At 41.9% G+C, this 16,297-nt stretch overlaps 1 protein-coding gene across 3 annotated transcripts in view; it reads left to right on the top strand.

The window, feature by feature from the left end:
* The first annotated feature begins 3,002 nt into the window (after positions 1–3,002).
* Positions 3,003–16,297, top strand: part of SPATA18 (spermatogenesis associated 18) — a 46,516-nt gene continuing 33,221 nt past the window's right edge. For all 3 annotated transcript variants that reach the window (XR_001005302.1, XM_011973322.1, XM_011973308.1), the window contains exons 1-4: positions 3,003–3,463; positions 12,300–12,405; positions 12,536–12,651; positions 13,950–14,062. Coding sequence is in view for 2 of the 3 variants with exons in the window: in XM_011973322.1 (XP_011828712.1) it covers positions 3,377–3,463; positions 12,300–12,405; positions 12,536–12,651; positions 13,950–14,062 (422 nt within the window). In the remaining variant the exon portion in view is untranslated. The remainder of the gene's footprint in view (positions 3,464–12,299; positions 12,406–12,535; positions 12,652–13,949; positions 14,063–16,297) is intronic.

Below are 16,297 nucleotides of genomic sequence, written 5' to 3'. Positions count from 1 at the left end.
TCGCCCCCACATTACCCTTCTGCACTGCCCTAGCAGAGGTTCTCCATGAGGGCCCCACCCCTGCAGCAAACTTTTGCCTGGGCATCCAGGTGTTTCCATACATCTTCTGATATCTAGGCAGAGGTTCCCAAACCTCAACCCTTGACTTCTGTGCACTCACAGGCTCAATACCACATGAAAGCTCTGAAGGCTTGAGGCTTATACTCTCTGAAGCCATGGCCAGAGCTCTACATTGGCCCCTTTCAGCCATGGCTGGAGTGGCTGGGATGCAAGGCATCAAGTCCCTAGGCTGCACTGGAGACATGCCCTGGAGATATTTTCCCCATTGTCTTGGGGGTTAACATTTGGCTCCTTGTTACTTATGCAAATTTCTGTGGCCCGCTTGAATTTCTCCTCTGAAAATGGAATTTTCTTTTCTATTGCGTTGTCAGGCTGCAAATTTTCTGAACTTTTATGCTCTGCTTCCCTGACAAAATGGAATGCCTTTAACAGCACCCAAGTTACCTCTTGAATGCTTTGCTGACTTACAAATTTCTTCTGCCACATACCCTAAATTATCTCTCTCAAGTTCAAAGTTCCACAAATCTCTAGATCAGGGGCAAAATGCTGCCAGTCTCTTTGCTAAAACATAAAACGAGTAACCTTTGCTCCAGTTCCCAACAAGCTCCTCATCTCCACCCACCTCAGCCTGGATTTCATTGTCCATATCATTATCAGCATTTTGAGCAAAGCCATTTGACAAGACTCCAGGGAGTTCCAAACTTTCCCACATTTTGCTGTCTTCTTCGGAGTCCTCCAAACTGTTCCAACCTCTGCTTGTTACTCAGTTCCAAAAATACTTCCACATTTTTGGGTATCTTTTCAGTGGAGTCCAACTCCCCATAAGAATTTACTGTATTAGTTGGTTTACGTGCTGCTGATAAAGACATGCACGAGACTGGGCAATTCACAAAAGAAAGAGGTTTAACGGACTTACAGTTCCACCCAGCTAGGGAGACCTCACAATCACGGCGGGAGGCAAGGAGGAGCAAGTCACATCTTATATGGGTGGCAGCTAGCTTGTGCAGGGAACATTCCCTTTTTCGAAACCACCAGATCTTGTGAGACTTACTCACTATCACGAGAACAGTACAGGAAAGACCTGACTCCATGATTCAATAACCTCTCGCTGGACCCCTCCTACAACACGTAGGAATCCAAGATGAGATTTTGACAAGGACTCAGCCAAACTATATTAGTAACTGTTTTGTGTAACTTTTTTCTGAATAAGCTATCATAGAAACAATTCATGTTCATGGTAGAAACTTGAAAAAAAGCAGAAAAATATAAAAGAGCAATTAAAATAACCCACAATTGTACCTTGGGTTCACATTGTGCAGTTTAACACAGTATATACAATTTAGTGTTCTGCCTTTTTCGTTATAGTGAAAATTTCTAGATAGTATATATTCTACAATAACAAGATTTTTATTGTGCAACATTTCATTGAATGATGTGCTCAACCATTGCCCTATTGTTGGAGGTTTAAATTGTTTACAACTAGTTTTCTTTATTAAATATAAACTAATACTAATCTACATTCCTAATAATAGTGAACATAGGTCAGTATTAGTTTATATTTAATAAACAGCAATTACTACAGCAATTTCTACAGCATAGGCCCAGCATTGTACTAAATACTTTACATGAATTATCTTACTAAGTTTCATAATAATCCTATGAAAGAATTATTTTCCTTTTACAGATGATGAAACCAAGGATTACAGGCGAATTAAAGTGCTCACAGCGAGAAAAAATACTTTACGTCTAATTTATCTGACATAAATGTTCCAATATGATTTTTTTATGAATAAGTAAATGGGACTGTTCAAAGATTCCAAATGCCTATTGAAATATGTAATTATTAGGTCCAAATTGAGAAATTTGAGGCTTTTCTCAATTCATTATATACATATATGTGTATATGTATGTTATATACATATATGAAGTTGTTTAATGAATATTTAGTTGTTTTGTTGAGGGGGTATTTTTAACATTAGAAATTATTATTCTACTCTGATCAAATAACATGTTACCCTTATAACATATACCCTTACTATACCGTTATAGTCCTTATTTTGTGGTCTACAGAAAATAGTAGGAACACAGGCTCCAAAACTGAGTCTTTCATTTTCATTAGCAGATAGTAAAACCACTGTAATCAAGAGAAATAAAAAACAAGAGGTGGTGAAAATTCTTGATTTTACAATACTTGAATATATGCAGTGTTCACAGATTTTCAAGTACCTACAGAGATGAAACTAAGTTAAACTAGCTAGCTAACCAGCTGAGGCTCTGTTCCCCACCGCTGTTTTAAAGAATGGATAGGAATGGTTTACAATCAGCACATTTTTGGATGGTATATAAAAGAGCTTGCTTCGAAAGCACTTAAAGATGGTCGAAATGGTTTCTTAAGTAGTTGAATCCATTTCTGTAGCAGAATACACACTTTTGAAATACTACCAAACTAGGTCAAGAAAGTCCCAAGTAGAGAATTCGGCATGAAATGAACCTTTAGAGTGCTCAATGACTCTTAAAAATAATAATAATAATACTAAAATATACACTGGCAAATCTTATCCAAACCTGAGGGATTAACTTTAATTTGTGAACATCCTGGACCTAAACTCTATTGACTTGGGTACCCAGTGGGTCAAGGAACAAAGCAAAAGCTAGAAGTAGGAAGTACTGAAATTTTAGTTACAAGTTTCGTGCAGGTAAACCCAAGGCGCTACAAATGAATAATTAAAGGAATGAAAGGAGAAAGAATAAAGGAGCCAAAGAGATGATCTCCTGAGACAGCCTTGCCCCAAACGTCTATGACGACTTAACTGCTGCTTTTCTGGACACGCGTGGGCACCCAGAACCCCCGAATGGGGAGGAATGCTGTAGGTGCCCTGCTGCCCTCCAGCCCGCGCGACGGCGCGTCTCAGTCCACCCCGGGGGGGAGGCGCGCGGCTGTCACCCAGGGCGGGGCGGCGCGGGCGTTGCCACGATGCGGGCCGCGCGCGTCCCTGGCAGCCAACGCGTCCACGTCAAGGTTTGTTTAATAATCGCCAGGGTATTTATGGCCGGGCTCAGGCGGCTGCTGGGGAGCCAGGAGACTGCGCCGGACGGCGAATGAGGGGCTGTGGCTGCGGCCCAGGGCACCTCCCCCCCGGCTTCCCGAACCCGGCCCGGTCCGACCCGAGGGGGAGGATGGAAACACCTGCCGCGCTCTGAGCCACCCACAAGAGAACACCCTTCCCGCCATATCACCCCACGGTCCTGCGGTGGCCACCGCCTGGTCCCCCCACGTCTCCATCACGCAGCGTGGGGCCGTGCGGTATAGTGAGCGATGGCGGAAAATCTGAAAAGACTGGTCTCAAACGAAGCTTTACGAACGTTGCAGGAAAAGCTAGACTCCTGGCTGAAGGAGTACAACGTGAGTCTGGGTGAAAAACCCCCGGGGCTCGCCCTCCCGTAGGTTCCAGCACAGCCCTCGTCGGGGATTTCTTAGGGCTGGAGTTGGTGGCCACTTTGCAAAGCCTCCGCGGTTGTGATTCCTAACCAGGACCTCAGCCTTCGACCGGGATCGCTGGGGAAGGAAGGACATGTGTGTACATGCCCTTGTCTCCCAGCTTAGCGAGGCGGCGCGCGGGTGGCGCGGCCTGCGGAGCGCGGCACTAGGCTGCGGAGAGATTGGAGAGTGCGTCCAATCTGTGGTAACTAAGGACGCCGGCGACCTAGCAACAGGGAAGCCCCGTGGTCTGCGACTGGTCTGGTCACGCTGGCCACTCTTTCCAATCCCCCTCGCCAGCGCAATCCACACCGCTTCCTTCCCCAACCCCGAATTATTTTTTACTACAACCCCCTCCTGCCCAGGGTTTGTATCAGAATGGATTTGTATAAACACACACCCAGGAGTTATTTACCCAGAAATACGCGAAACGGACACTTGTTAACGTTGCGGGTTTCACTTGCATGCTGGTGGGCCTGGCAATTGAGGCACAGTTCCAACACCAGGGCGGATTCAGGCCTTTTTCCAGGCATTTGTGAGAAGTCAATATTCTGTCACCAAACCCATGAGCACTTTTCAAATCTCATTAATCCCTACCCGCACCCTGGCTCCCCATAATTTCCCCTTTCCCCCAAACAGAACTCTTTAGTGTTGAATTTGCTTTACATTCGGTCGGTCCGTCTTAATATAAATAGCGATTTCCCCTCTTACATAGTAAATGGAGGGGTCGGCAAAAAGAACTGTGGACCGGAAATTAGCCCCCTCCCCCCCTTGTTTCTACATTTGGCTCTGCATAGAACTAGCTGAATGACAGTGTCAAATTATTTTACTTCTCTGGGTCTTAGTACCTCATCTATGGAATAGCAGAGATTGGTCTAGATGGTATGTAAATTTCCTGTTCAGATTTTAATTTTTTGAGCCTAGATTAGCTTGTTTCTGAGATCCTGACTGTTATGAGGTCCTTAGGCTTCCCCATTCACCCTTTAACCAGTGCTCCTGAAGTGGAGGGGAGCTCAAAGAGCAGCTACAGCTTTCTCCTTAGCTTTCCTTTCTAGTGTTTCCTGTTCAATCTCTTTGCTCCCTTTTAAAGAACCAGCACTGACCATTCCTTCTCCATTAAGAATTCTGGAAAGTTAAAATGACTTCTTTACCATAAAAGACTTGGGTTCCCCCCAACTAATTTTAAAAGTACCTACTACCTAGTCTCAGGAGGTTGAGAATAAGAAATCCTAACATGTATACAGTATTTACCCCCCTTTTTTTTTTTGCCCAGTGGCCTAACCGAACTCTGAATTTTAAAAAACATGTTGTTTGTCACAATGTTTATTACAAATAGCACTAGTACTTGTCTGGAACTAATAAACAATTACTTTAGAAACTCCCTGTAAGTAATGAGAAGTGCCTTCGTTCATTACATTTTCCTGTCTTGATAACATGCCATTCTCTGCTGTCATTAAAACCATTTCCATCCAGCTGTTCCCTTCATCTCTCTCCAGTAGAGACTGTACTCACAACCACGAGTTTTTTTTATACCTGTGGCCACTCCCCAGGTTCCATCATTTCTCTTGAGTTTGCAGGCATCTTTATCACATTGGAATGTTGACACCTGTATTCTTCCCCCTCCACTCCTGCTTCATCTCTTACAAGTATACTGATGAATCTTATTTCTATAGGATATGTTCCCATCTGAGTTCTCACTTCTCCAGCTGCCCATTGGTCATCTTTCAATAGTGAATGCTATTGAAATGCTCAAAATGCTCAAAGTCAAATCTGTTCAAAATGGAATTTAGCCTTTCCCATGCCCCAACTACAGGCCTCCTTTCTAAGTAGTCTTCATCATTATGTACTCCACTCCCTTTTCACCATCATAGTCTGTTGGTTCTAACTTCAAAGTTCATACAGAATCTAAACACTTTTCACCAACCCCACTGCTACCACCCTTCTCCATCCTTGATCATCTTTCACCTGGATTATTACAAAAGTAACAACCCAAAGAGACTCTTCTAAATGTCAAGTCAGATCAAGTTACTCTTTTTGCAAGACACTCCAAATTTCCTATTTCAGTCAGAAGAAGTCAAAGCTCTTACAATGACCTTCAAAGTCCTACACAATTGTGCCCCTTTAAGCTCATCTGTTACTTTCTCCCTTGCTCAGCCCGCTCCAGCAGTACCAGCCTTCTTGCTTGTCCTAGAGCAGTGCTGTCCAATAGAACTTTCTATGATGATGGACAGGTTCTATATCTGCATTGTCCACTATGGTAACTATTGGGCACTTGAAATGTGGCAAGTGCACACTGAAGAACATAATTTTTAATTTGACTTAAGTCCAATTTAAATTCAGATAGCCACATGTAGCTCATGGCTACTGTCTCAGACAGCACAGTCCTGGAGATGCCAGACATGCTTCTGCTTCAGGGCATTTTGCACTCATTGTTTTCTCTGCCTGGAAAACTTTTCCCCTGTTGATATTTGAGTGAGATAGGAACATCCTCATTTTCTTTGGAGAGCTTTATTTCTTAGAAAGGGTAACAACCTGCAGGCTGCGACGTAGACAGGAATTAATGCTGAATGGGTTGGCCACGTGTATACATAATCAACAGGTTATAGGAGGAGCTATGAATATTCATGAAGGGGGAACTCTCACATGCACAGTAAGCAAACACGCATGTTACATTCATCCTATATTCATTTTGGGGTAGAGGCTTAACATTTAAATGTATTACAATTAGGCCCTATACATCAAAGGTGGAGGCAGGGACATGAAGGAACTTAGTGTGCAGCCTCTGAGGATCAACCAGAACCAGCCTATTGTCCATGGTCTCTTATCAGCAGAAAGTTACTGAAATCAGTAACTTATCCAGTCGAAGTTGCAGTTATGGACTGTGGAACAGGGGAGGAGATCAGTTAGTCAGTGAGTTGCAATTGTTTTAACATTGTTTATCTCAAGGCCAGTGCTTGCTTAGCTGCTAGATAAAAAGAAAAAACCTTTTGACAGTTAGAACATAGTTGATTCTTTATGTGTAAGGGTATGTGACTTAATCCTTGCCTGGCATGGCCTTAGGTCTTCATCTCATTGCCGCAAAGAGTCTGTTACATTAGTCTTAAGATCTCTATTTTAACAGTAGCTTCATGCAGTCCAGAAAATGTTGCCTCTAACAGAACTAGCAGTATTTTTACAGCAATCATGGTAACAAAAGGAGGCTCTTAGCCCATATCTGTGTCACAGGGGTTAGTAGCTTTAAAAGAACATGTCTTTATGTTAATAATGTTGGTGGTTATATTCCTGAATATTTTATTCTTTTCTGTTAACTCTTTCTTTCCTATCTGCACAAAGCCATTAGAATGTGTTTGAAGTTTACTTATTTCACTTTTACACTTGAAACATGGAAAGTTCTTATTCATTCCCCTGCCTTCATTCATGCCCACTTCCAATCCAACTTTGATACAGCTGTTTGAGGCATCATTTTTATGGCTCTCATTGCCAATGCTAGTGATTCTCAACACAGGCAAGGCATTGTCCCCTAGAACATTGTTTTTAAAACTTACCTATAGGACTCAATGCATTTTACTTCACAATATAGCACACATAAACTCTTATACATATAAACTCAAGTTCCACTAATAATTACCTTTACTCATTATGGTGTGTTTTTCTATTTTCTTTTTAGTATTATTTGCTGTTTGAGACTCACTAAATTAATTTTGTTACCCACTAATGCTGTGGTTATCAATCTTCATTGCACATAGGAATTATCCAGAAAGCTTTTATATTTCCAAAGACCAGGTCCCACACGAGAGCAATTAAATCCATTTCTAGGAGTGGGAGCCCACAAAGCTCCTCAAGCAAAGGCTTTCCTGAAACTTCATGGCCCTTACCAGCTTCTCTTTTGAGTTTTACCTCCGAAATCTGGATGAATTTTCTTATAGTAAATAGCATGTGTTTTTGCATTTATTTTCATGTTTATCTTAGACTATAAATTCCTCCAGGGCAGGAGACATTGTGTCCCTAGCATCCAGTGCATAGTGGCCTCTCCATAAAATTTCTTCAGAGTATAAATGCATGAATAAGCCATGCCCTTCTGCTTCTTGAAACCATCTCCTTCTTCAGCCTCCTTATTCTTCTTCATCTTGCTTCCTGGGTGTCCTCTTATTTCTGACTGCTCTTATTTTGTTTTTTATCCAGTGGTTCTTCTTACTTAGAGCACTTCTGACACAGCAAAATTGCCCCTCGCTCTGCCCTCAGCCCTCTCCTCACTCTTTTCTCTCCCTGGTAATCTCATCTGTGCATGTGGCTTCTGCGCCCTCCCACTTGCTGAAGCCTTCCAAAGCCACTCCTCCCAGTCCTGTCTCTCTTCTAAGCTCTAGACTTACTTTCCATCTGCTTTGAGGAAAGCATTGTTGTTGAGAGCTCAGTTGCAGTGCTGGAGGCTGCAGGAATGGGTCCGCACTGTTGTCTCTTCAAATTACTTAATTTGTTTTTCCTTAGTGATGAATTTTGGATGATGATGGCATCCCATTTGTAGGATTGTTCTGAGGATTAAATGGAGCCACGTGTATAAAGCTCTTAGCACAGGGTCTGGCCGGCATAGAGTAGGTAATTAGATCAGTAATTATTAGGTACTACTACTGGACATTCCATCTGAAGGTCCTGCAGGCCCCCTCACTTGTTCAAACCCAAACTCAGGATCATCCCTCTCATACCTCTTACTCATTTCGAAACTCCCTGACCTTCTTAGGTAATGCTGAAATCAGCAGGAACTTTACTGGCACAGGTGTAATTTGGGGCTAGGAAAGACCTTTGGGAGACCCTTGGTATGTCTACAGCCTCCAGCATCTCTCAGCTAGATGGTTATATCCATCTACCTCCCCACCAGACTCACTCTCTAACCCAAACTCTATCTGGTCTGCTTTTGCCAGAGAGATTTTTGTAACATGCAAAGGAAATATGAGCATGTCATACCCGCCTTCCTCTGTTGCATCCTTAAACATTTTGATGATGGAATGAAGCCCAAGACCCTTAATGTGGCCAGTCTAGTCTTTCAACTCTGGACCCTGTACTCACTTTCCCCTGATATGCCTTGGTACCTTCTGTTTCTCCTCTTCAATTGCCCTTCCCTCTTACCCTTCACCACTCACTAGAGGTTATTTTGCTACTCCTATAGCTTGTTATCCACACAGAGCACTTAACATAAACTCTTAGGTAATTATTTATCCCCTATGTGCCTCTTGTTCTCCATCTCACTTCCCTTCTAATTAGTTCACTAACTGAAGACAACTTTTTTTTTTTTTTTTTAAAATATAGCTTTGTTTCCTGAGCTTTGTTTCCAGGGCCTTACATATAATAGGAACTCAATGATTTATGAATGGATAAATCTGGAGAGTCTGTGGTTTGGAGACAGTATAATTAGTCCATATCTTTGCTCTGTTTGTCTTGTGTGAGTATGTGGGTATGTGTTTACTTGAATAATGTGACCCTATTGCAACTTGATTATCTTGTGCAATGCTTTGTGTTTAGAAGTTGCAGCATGTTGTAACATGTCTTCGGAAGCGGAACAGTGTGACACAGGATATTCTCTCCTGTTATTTAAGTTGTGTTTAAAAACTCATTTGACCAGCATTCCTCTGGGTACCCAGTATGTACCAGGCTCTAGGCAAGGCATAGGAACAGATAGTAATGATGCCACAATAATACTTCTAATTATTGTGTACCTCTTTTACACTGGACTCTGCTCATGTGATCAACTACCTCCTAAACGGGAGGAAACAGAGCCTCATATTTAAATGTCTTTTCTAAGGGAATGCAGCTGATAAGTTGAGAACCAAGTTTGAACAAAGGTCTACCTTATTCCTAAGCCACTGACTCCTTTCAGTACTGCATGCCACCTCATAGGTGCCAATTGATAAACACCTTCTGTGTCTGAGATGCTGGACATGTATTATTTTGATTTAATTCTAATGCTCCACAAGGCATTATTATCCCCATTGCATGGGAGAAGAATGGGCTCAGAGAGGTTAAGTAACTTGTGCAGGGTCACTCAGAACTGTAGCAAGCAGCAGAGCTGAGATACTCAGGTTTGCTTGACTCCCAAGCTCATTCTCCATCCACTTAACACATGGAATGATCTTGCCAGAGGGCAAAAGGCTTGTAAGTAGGTAATTGAAGTTCAGTGTAATAATTGCAGGTATAAAATGGCCACGGCAAGGAGTGCTGAATTAATGAGGAAGAAATGGAGATAGCTGTTCAGGCTATGGGTTTTAAATGCTCTATCATGTCAACATTACGCTGTTAAATCATTCATTCATCAACTGTTGTTTGGACCCTTCAATTTGCTAGGATACTAGTGGCAACAGATACAAACATGAGCAAAGCAAGATCGTTTTTAAAAAGAACTCAGGCCGGGCGCGGTGGCTCAAGCCTGTAATCCCAGCACTTTGGGAGGCCGAGACGGGTGGATCACGAGGTCAGGAGATCGAGACCATCCTGGCTAACACGGTGAAACCCCGTCTCTACTAAAAAATACAAAAAACTAGCCGGGCGAGGTGGTGGGCGCCTGTAGTCTCAGCTACTCGGGAGGCTGAGGCAGGAGAATGGCGTAAACCCGGGAGGCGGAGCTTGCAGTGAGCTGAGATCCGGCCACTGCACTCCAGCCTGGGCGACAGAGCGAGACTCCGTCTCAAAAAAAAAAAGAAAAAGAAAAAAGAAAAAAAGAACTCATGATCTTTTTGGGAGGAGAGATTAGATGGACGAGATGGAGAAAAAATGACTACAGGAGAAATCAGTGCTACAACAGAATTAGTTACCAGGTACCATTTACCAAGCATGGAAAGTAAACCAGCTGCCCTCTCAGTTACAAGTCCATCCCATCCAAACTCCATGCCAGGGGTGAAAGGCTCTCCAGGTCAACCTACCCTGCCAAACTCTCTGACTTTCTGTGCCTCTGCCACATTGACATATTCAAGGTTGCTAAACTTGTTCCTGCCACAGAACCTTTGTCCTTCTGTTCCCACTGCCTGGCATGCTCCTTCCCTAGTGCTGTGCTTCCCTGAATCTTATAACCCAGGAATACTCAAGGGTCCCCTCCACAGAGAAGCCTTCCCTGGATGCCCTCCCCATTCACTCTTGGTCGCATCATCCAATCCTCCTTCTACTCCCAGCGTGAAGTATGATCTAAAAGTCAGTATAGATAGTTTACTAGTTAAGAGCATGGGCTGTGGAAGCTGGGCTGCTGGGGTCCAATCTCAGCTCTGATAATTTACTAGCTGGGTAGCCATGAACCAGTTACTTAACCTCTCTGTGCCTCAGCTTTCTCATCTGAAATGGGAATGATAATAGTTCTTCTAACTCCTAGTGTACTAGTGCAAAAATTAGCTGAGTTTATGTAAAGTGCTAATAGAGCCTGGCATATAGGAGAGATATGATAAATACAAAGTGAGTGAATCATCTCATTTACATGCATCCATCCAACGTATAATGAGTCTGAATACAGGGACACTGTAGAATCAGGGTTGGGAATACAACAACCAACAGGACAGGCCTGTCCTCAAGGAGCTTCCTGCCTGTCTGAACCATTTCCTTGGTTGATGCAGATGTGCATTTGACTTGTAAACTTTTGCCTAGAGATTATCTCAACTTTTCTCTTACTCCTAATTTCTATCCTCCTTGTACCCTGCTTTCTGTTCTGGGATTTGTTGTGTCCAGGAGGCACCAAGGACCAATGCCTTATTGCGCCCTGAGGTGACACATAAATCGATGCATTTTTACAACCACGTGCTGTTTGTTGCTTGTAGTTGTATTCTTTCTTCTAATGCTGGAGTCAGTTAGAGGTTTGGCTTATGTGGAAATGGAAATGGTAGAATCTTTCAAAGAAGTGAGGAAAGCAGAATAATAGCCAAAAGGTTCACTTCTTTGCCTCTTTATGTTCTGTTCTCATTGCTTAGAATGTTCCACAACCACTGGAACCACCTCCTTTTCCAAGTCTGGCTAATTTCATCTTGGACTAGGTTTCACTTCCTTTGGAAGCCTTCCCAGACTTTCCAAGACAATGGACTATTGGGTAGAGCTTGCACTCATCTGTGTAGTTAGACTTATTATTCTGCTGCAAAGTAACTGGCTATTCATCTGTCTGCCCCACAAGTCTGCAAGTGCCAAGTCCCTTATATCCTAAACCCAGCAATACCTTCTTGCTGTTAAGAAGTCATGTTCTCTATGCACATACAGTATATACGAATTGAATTTATGTAGAGGACAGGAACCAATAAAGCAGGTAAATTAGGCAGTGATTTGTATTGTCTGACAACAGGTCCATTTAGCTTTTAAATGTATTTTTGTAGTGTTTTACTGAGTACGATTATTGCTATAAAAAACAACCTCCAAATCTCAGTGGCTTAATACACACAAACCAACTTTCTCAACTATGTGATAATTCAATGCAAGCATTCAGTCAGCAACCTTGCAAATCTTGTGGCTCCACCATTCCTTATGCCCTCAGCATCCTCTCTTGGCTCTTCTGCATTCAGTTGACAAAGGGGAAAAGAAAAAAAAAATCATTCAAGAGGTTCCCTTCTGGGCCAGGCCACACGAACTGCTAGGGAAACTGGGAAATGTGGTCTACGGGAGATAAGTTTCGGTGACCACACAGCAGTCCTGTTACCAGAGCATACCAGAGCCAGAGAGCTCTTGGGTCAAGTGAGACCCTGGTCTGCCTGCAGTGGGTCCCAGAGTGAAGAAATTACCCTGGTTATCTACTGTTTTGCCCTTGCAGACAAACACGTGTGATCAAAATCTAAACCACTGCCTTGAACTCATTGAGCAAGTTGCCAAGGTGCAGGGACAACTCTTCGGGATCCTCACAACAGCAGCCCAAGAAGGTGAGAATGGCCTGGTAATTTCCCATCCAGTTCTGCCTGCCTTTCTCTCCTTTCTTGGTGCTTTTTTGTGTTCTTTGACTGTTGATGCAGTTGTGTTTCTCTCCCTGACCTGATGTGTGTATTCTTTTAGGAGGACTTAACGATGGTGTGGAAACAATCAAGTCACGCCTTTTGCCTTGGCTGGAGGCTTCCTTTACTGCTGCTTCCATGGGAAAACCTGTTGACAGCAAGGTCCCCTCTTTGCAGGTAGGAATGCTGAAGGATAACCCTTGCTTTCTGAACAGTGAGATAAAACAAATCAGAAACCTCCAAGAGAAGAAGAGGACTTAATTCTGGTAGACTGACAGAGTGTCACAATTTGTGAGAGTTATTGGTGGTTTTCATGGGGACGGTGTTAGTTTTTGAACAGGTGGAGATCAGACTAGAAAGAGAGCACATACCTTGCTTAAGGCATCCACATCATTACATCTGGGCAACCAAAACATTAGTTACTTTACTTTTAAACATTTATATGGATTTACCTATAACCCTTTCTAAAACAGAAGCATTTAGAAAACATTTAGTCTGTTCTGAGAAAACCAAACATCACATGTTCTCACTCATAAGTGAGAGTTGAACAATGAGAATACATGGACACGGGGAGGGGAACAACACAGCAGGGCCTGTCAGGGAATTGCAGGGGTGAGGGGAGAGAAAGCATTAGGACAAACATCTAATGCATGTGGGGCTTAAAACCTAGGTGACAGGTTGATAGGTGCAGCAAACCACCATGGCACACATATATCTATGTAAAAATCCTGCACATTATGCATGAGTGTCCCAGAACCTAAAGTAAAAAAATAAAAAAATAGTAATAATAACAAGAAGAAAGCATTTAGTCTGTTCTGAGCAAGAACCTTATAAGACAGTGGCTGAAGGATGCCTGCTTAGAGATCACTGAGCAGAAAACCAGTTCCTCTTTTATGGCCCTGGAGTAGGTATCTAAACATTTATGTCTCAATTTTCTTATTTGCTGAATGGAGACAATGGTTTTGCTGATCTAATAGGGTCATTTGTGAGAATTAAATGTGATAAGCACAGTAAACAAGCTGCATAGGGTCTGACACGTGTTAAGTACTTTATAGACTTCAGTTATCATTAAGTAATTTTTTTTCCCTGACAATGTTTGGATGCTTCTCAGATTTTTATCCTCTGTGTGGGCATTATTCTAGGTATAAAGATGTAAAATGATGTTTCAAAGTCTTTTTGGAAATTGAGGTATAATTTATATTCAGTGAAATCCATAGATTGCTGTTTTGACAAATACGTATACCTGTGTAAATTCACATCTCTATTGGAATGTCAGACATCTCCATCACTCCAGAGCATTTCTTGCACCTTCCCCAGGGCAACCATCTTCTGATTTTTATCACTCTAGATTAATTTTGCCTGCACTAGAACTTCATGTGCACTATTTTGAGATGGACTGGTTTTTTTTTTTTAAATTCATCAATGTCATTTTATATATTCAGACTGTTTTTTGTTTTTTTGGTGTGCCTTTCCAGAACACGTTTGACAGGGAGAGACGTAAAGATCCCAGTCCTCGGGATCGGGACATGCAACAGTTAGACTCTAATTTGAACTCAACCCGGAGTCAACTCAACCAGGTTCAAGACGAGTAAGAGGAATGCAAGTTATCTTTTTCCAAAAAGAATTGTTTTCAATTAAGTTTTAAATTCGAAAGGAGAATAATAGCTCATGTAAAATGTGGGCATTTGTAAATAAGTAATATGATTGTGTGTGTGTCTGTGTGCATGTGTGTATGGCAGTGAGAGAGAGAGAGAGAGAGAGTTTAGAGTCAGTGTCTGTGGATTTGGGGACAGGATATATTATGATACCTGGTCCCCTGGTTCCTTCTTTGGAGTTCCTTCTTCATAAGCACATCATCAGCCCATATTGACAAACAGGTAAAGATTGTTAGACAAAAATCTACCTTTTGGGAGAAAAATTTTAAAGGAGATGCAAAAGGGAAAGAATAAAATAGAGTGAACAATCAGGCAAAGAGGAAAATTAAGAGAAAGACAGCAAAAGTCAAATGAAGCAGGCTGCATCTATCTGTCCATTATACTCATTTAAGGGTGTATGTGTGCCTCTCTGAATCCCAAAGAGTCAGAGTCTTTTAAGAAAGGAAGAATTCAAGATTTTGCAATAATTATTAGGTATAAGAATGTATTTTTAAAAAGTTAAGCAATTCCAGGCAACAATAGATGTCAGATGCATGCTGTGGGCAGAGCCAGGGTAGCAAACTTAGGGAATCACCACAAAAAAAATTGTAGACTTTGAGTTTGTACTTGAGGTGGGTAGACAAATATGTATGAAACTGTGTTTGACATACCTAACACAAATCCATCAATGGGAATTTCTCCTACCACAGCATTGCTTCATTGCTGACATCAATGGGACAGAAAGGAAGTCTTTTTTTTTCTTTAATTAATAACTAGTTAAGGCTTGGGATGGAATAATGTGTGGTACTCTGCCTTGTTCTCTGATGAATTTACATTTTTCTAAGGAAAAATATCTGTATTGATTTAGTTTTGCCTGATTATAAAAATAATACAATTTTCTTTTTCAAAATGCATACAACAAATAAAAATTGATGAAAATCACCTGTTTTCTTGTCCCCATTAACATTTTGGTATATTTCACTCCAGACATTTTTTCTTTGTGCCTGCACCTCCACACACACCCATTCATATTTCCAACTGGAATCATAATCAATGAGCGGTTATATACCTGAAGCAGTCAACATTTATAATTGTAATATGCAAAAAGCATACAATCTGTAATTTATTTCAACTAATGTGAGCTTATTTTGAAGGATCCTTCAATAAGCCACTTGAAGGTCACACAGTCATTTTTGGTTTATCGTAGTCCATTTTCTGTAAACATTCAGCTCATTCCAAATGCAAACATGCATTAAGAGCTGTGTTTACCCTCTCATGGGGTCTCCCTTCCCCTCATCCTTTCTAGGGAAGGGATGCTTGTATACTCTCCTGGTGACGGACAAGAAGAGTTTTTGGTCTTGTACTGCCCTCTGGGTTCTTGCTGGCCTTAATTTCATGTAAGCACTAGTGTCTTGTGCTGATGGGTCCTGAGTTGTGCATGTCTTGTCTGGGAAGGTCTCCTGGGACATTAGCTAGCAATTGCTGCAGATGACCCTACGTTTTCCTCTAGTTGTGAGGCAGGGCATCAAACCTTTACTGGTCCTTGATGGCTGTCAGAACTAGTAGGGGCCAGGGTTTCCCACTTTTCTTTCTTGTTTCAGTGACACTGTTGTTACCTACAAGGGGCACCATGGATCAAGAAATTTAATGCATGCTTTAAAAAAACTTTTCATTTGAAAATAATTTCAAACACAGCAAATCCGCTAGAATAGCACTAAAAATTTCCATATGCCCTTTCATATGCCTTTTGCCCTATTTGCTTTATCACGTGTGTGTTCCTTCTCTCTCTCTATATATATTTTCTCTACCAACCATTAGAAAGTTGCATACATGAAGATGCTTGCTGCTTTTCCCTGGATTTCTTAGTTTTTATTTTTGTTTTTAATTTTTTATTATACTTTTTCAACGTGCAGATTTGTTACATATGTATACATGTACCATGTTGGTGTGCTGCACCCACTAACTCATCATTTACATTAGGTATATCTCTTAATGCTATCCCTCCCCACTCCCCATACCCCACGACAGGCCCCGGTGTGTGATGTTCCCCATTCTGTGTCCAAGTGTTCTCATTGTTCAATTCCCACTGCAGTGTTTGGTTTTCTGTTCTTGCGATAGTTTGCTGAGAATGATGGTTTCCAGCTGCATCCATGTCCCTACAAAGGACATGAACTCATCCTTTTTTATGG

Source organism: Mandrillus leucophaeus, unplaced genomic scaffold, assembly GCF_000951045.1.
Source record: "Mandrillus leucophaeus isolate KB7577 unplaced genomic scaffold, Mleu.le_1.0 Scaffold1001, whole genome shotgun sequence".
NCBI lineage: Eukaryota > Metazoa > Chordata > Mammalia > Primates > Cercopithecidae > Mandrillus > Mandrillus leucophaeus.
The sequence above is the reverse complement of the archived record's forward strand: the minus strand, read 5'-3'. Positions and strand labels throughout refer to the sequence as shown.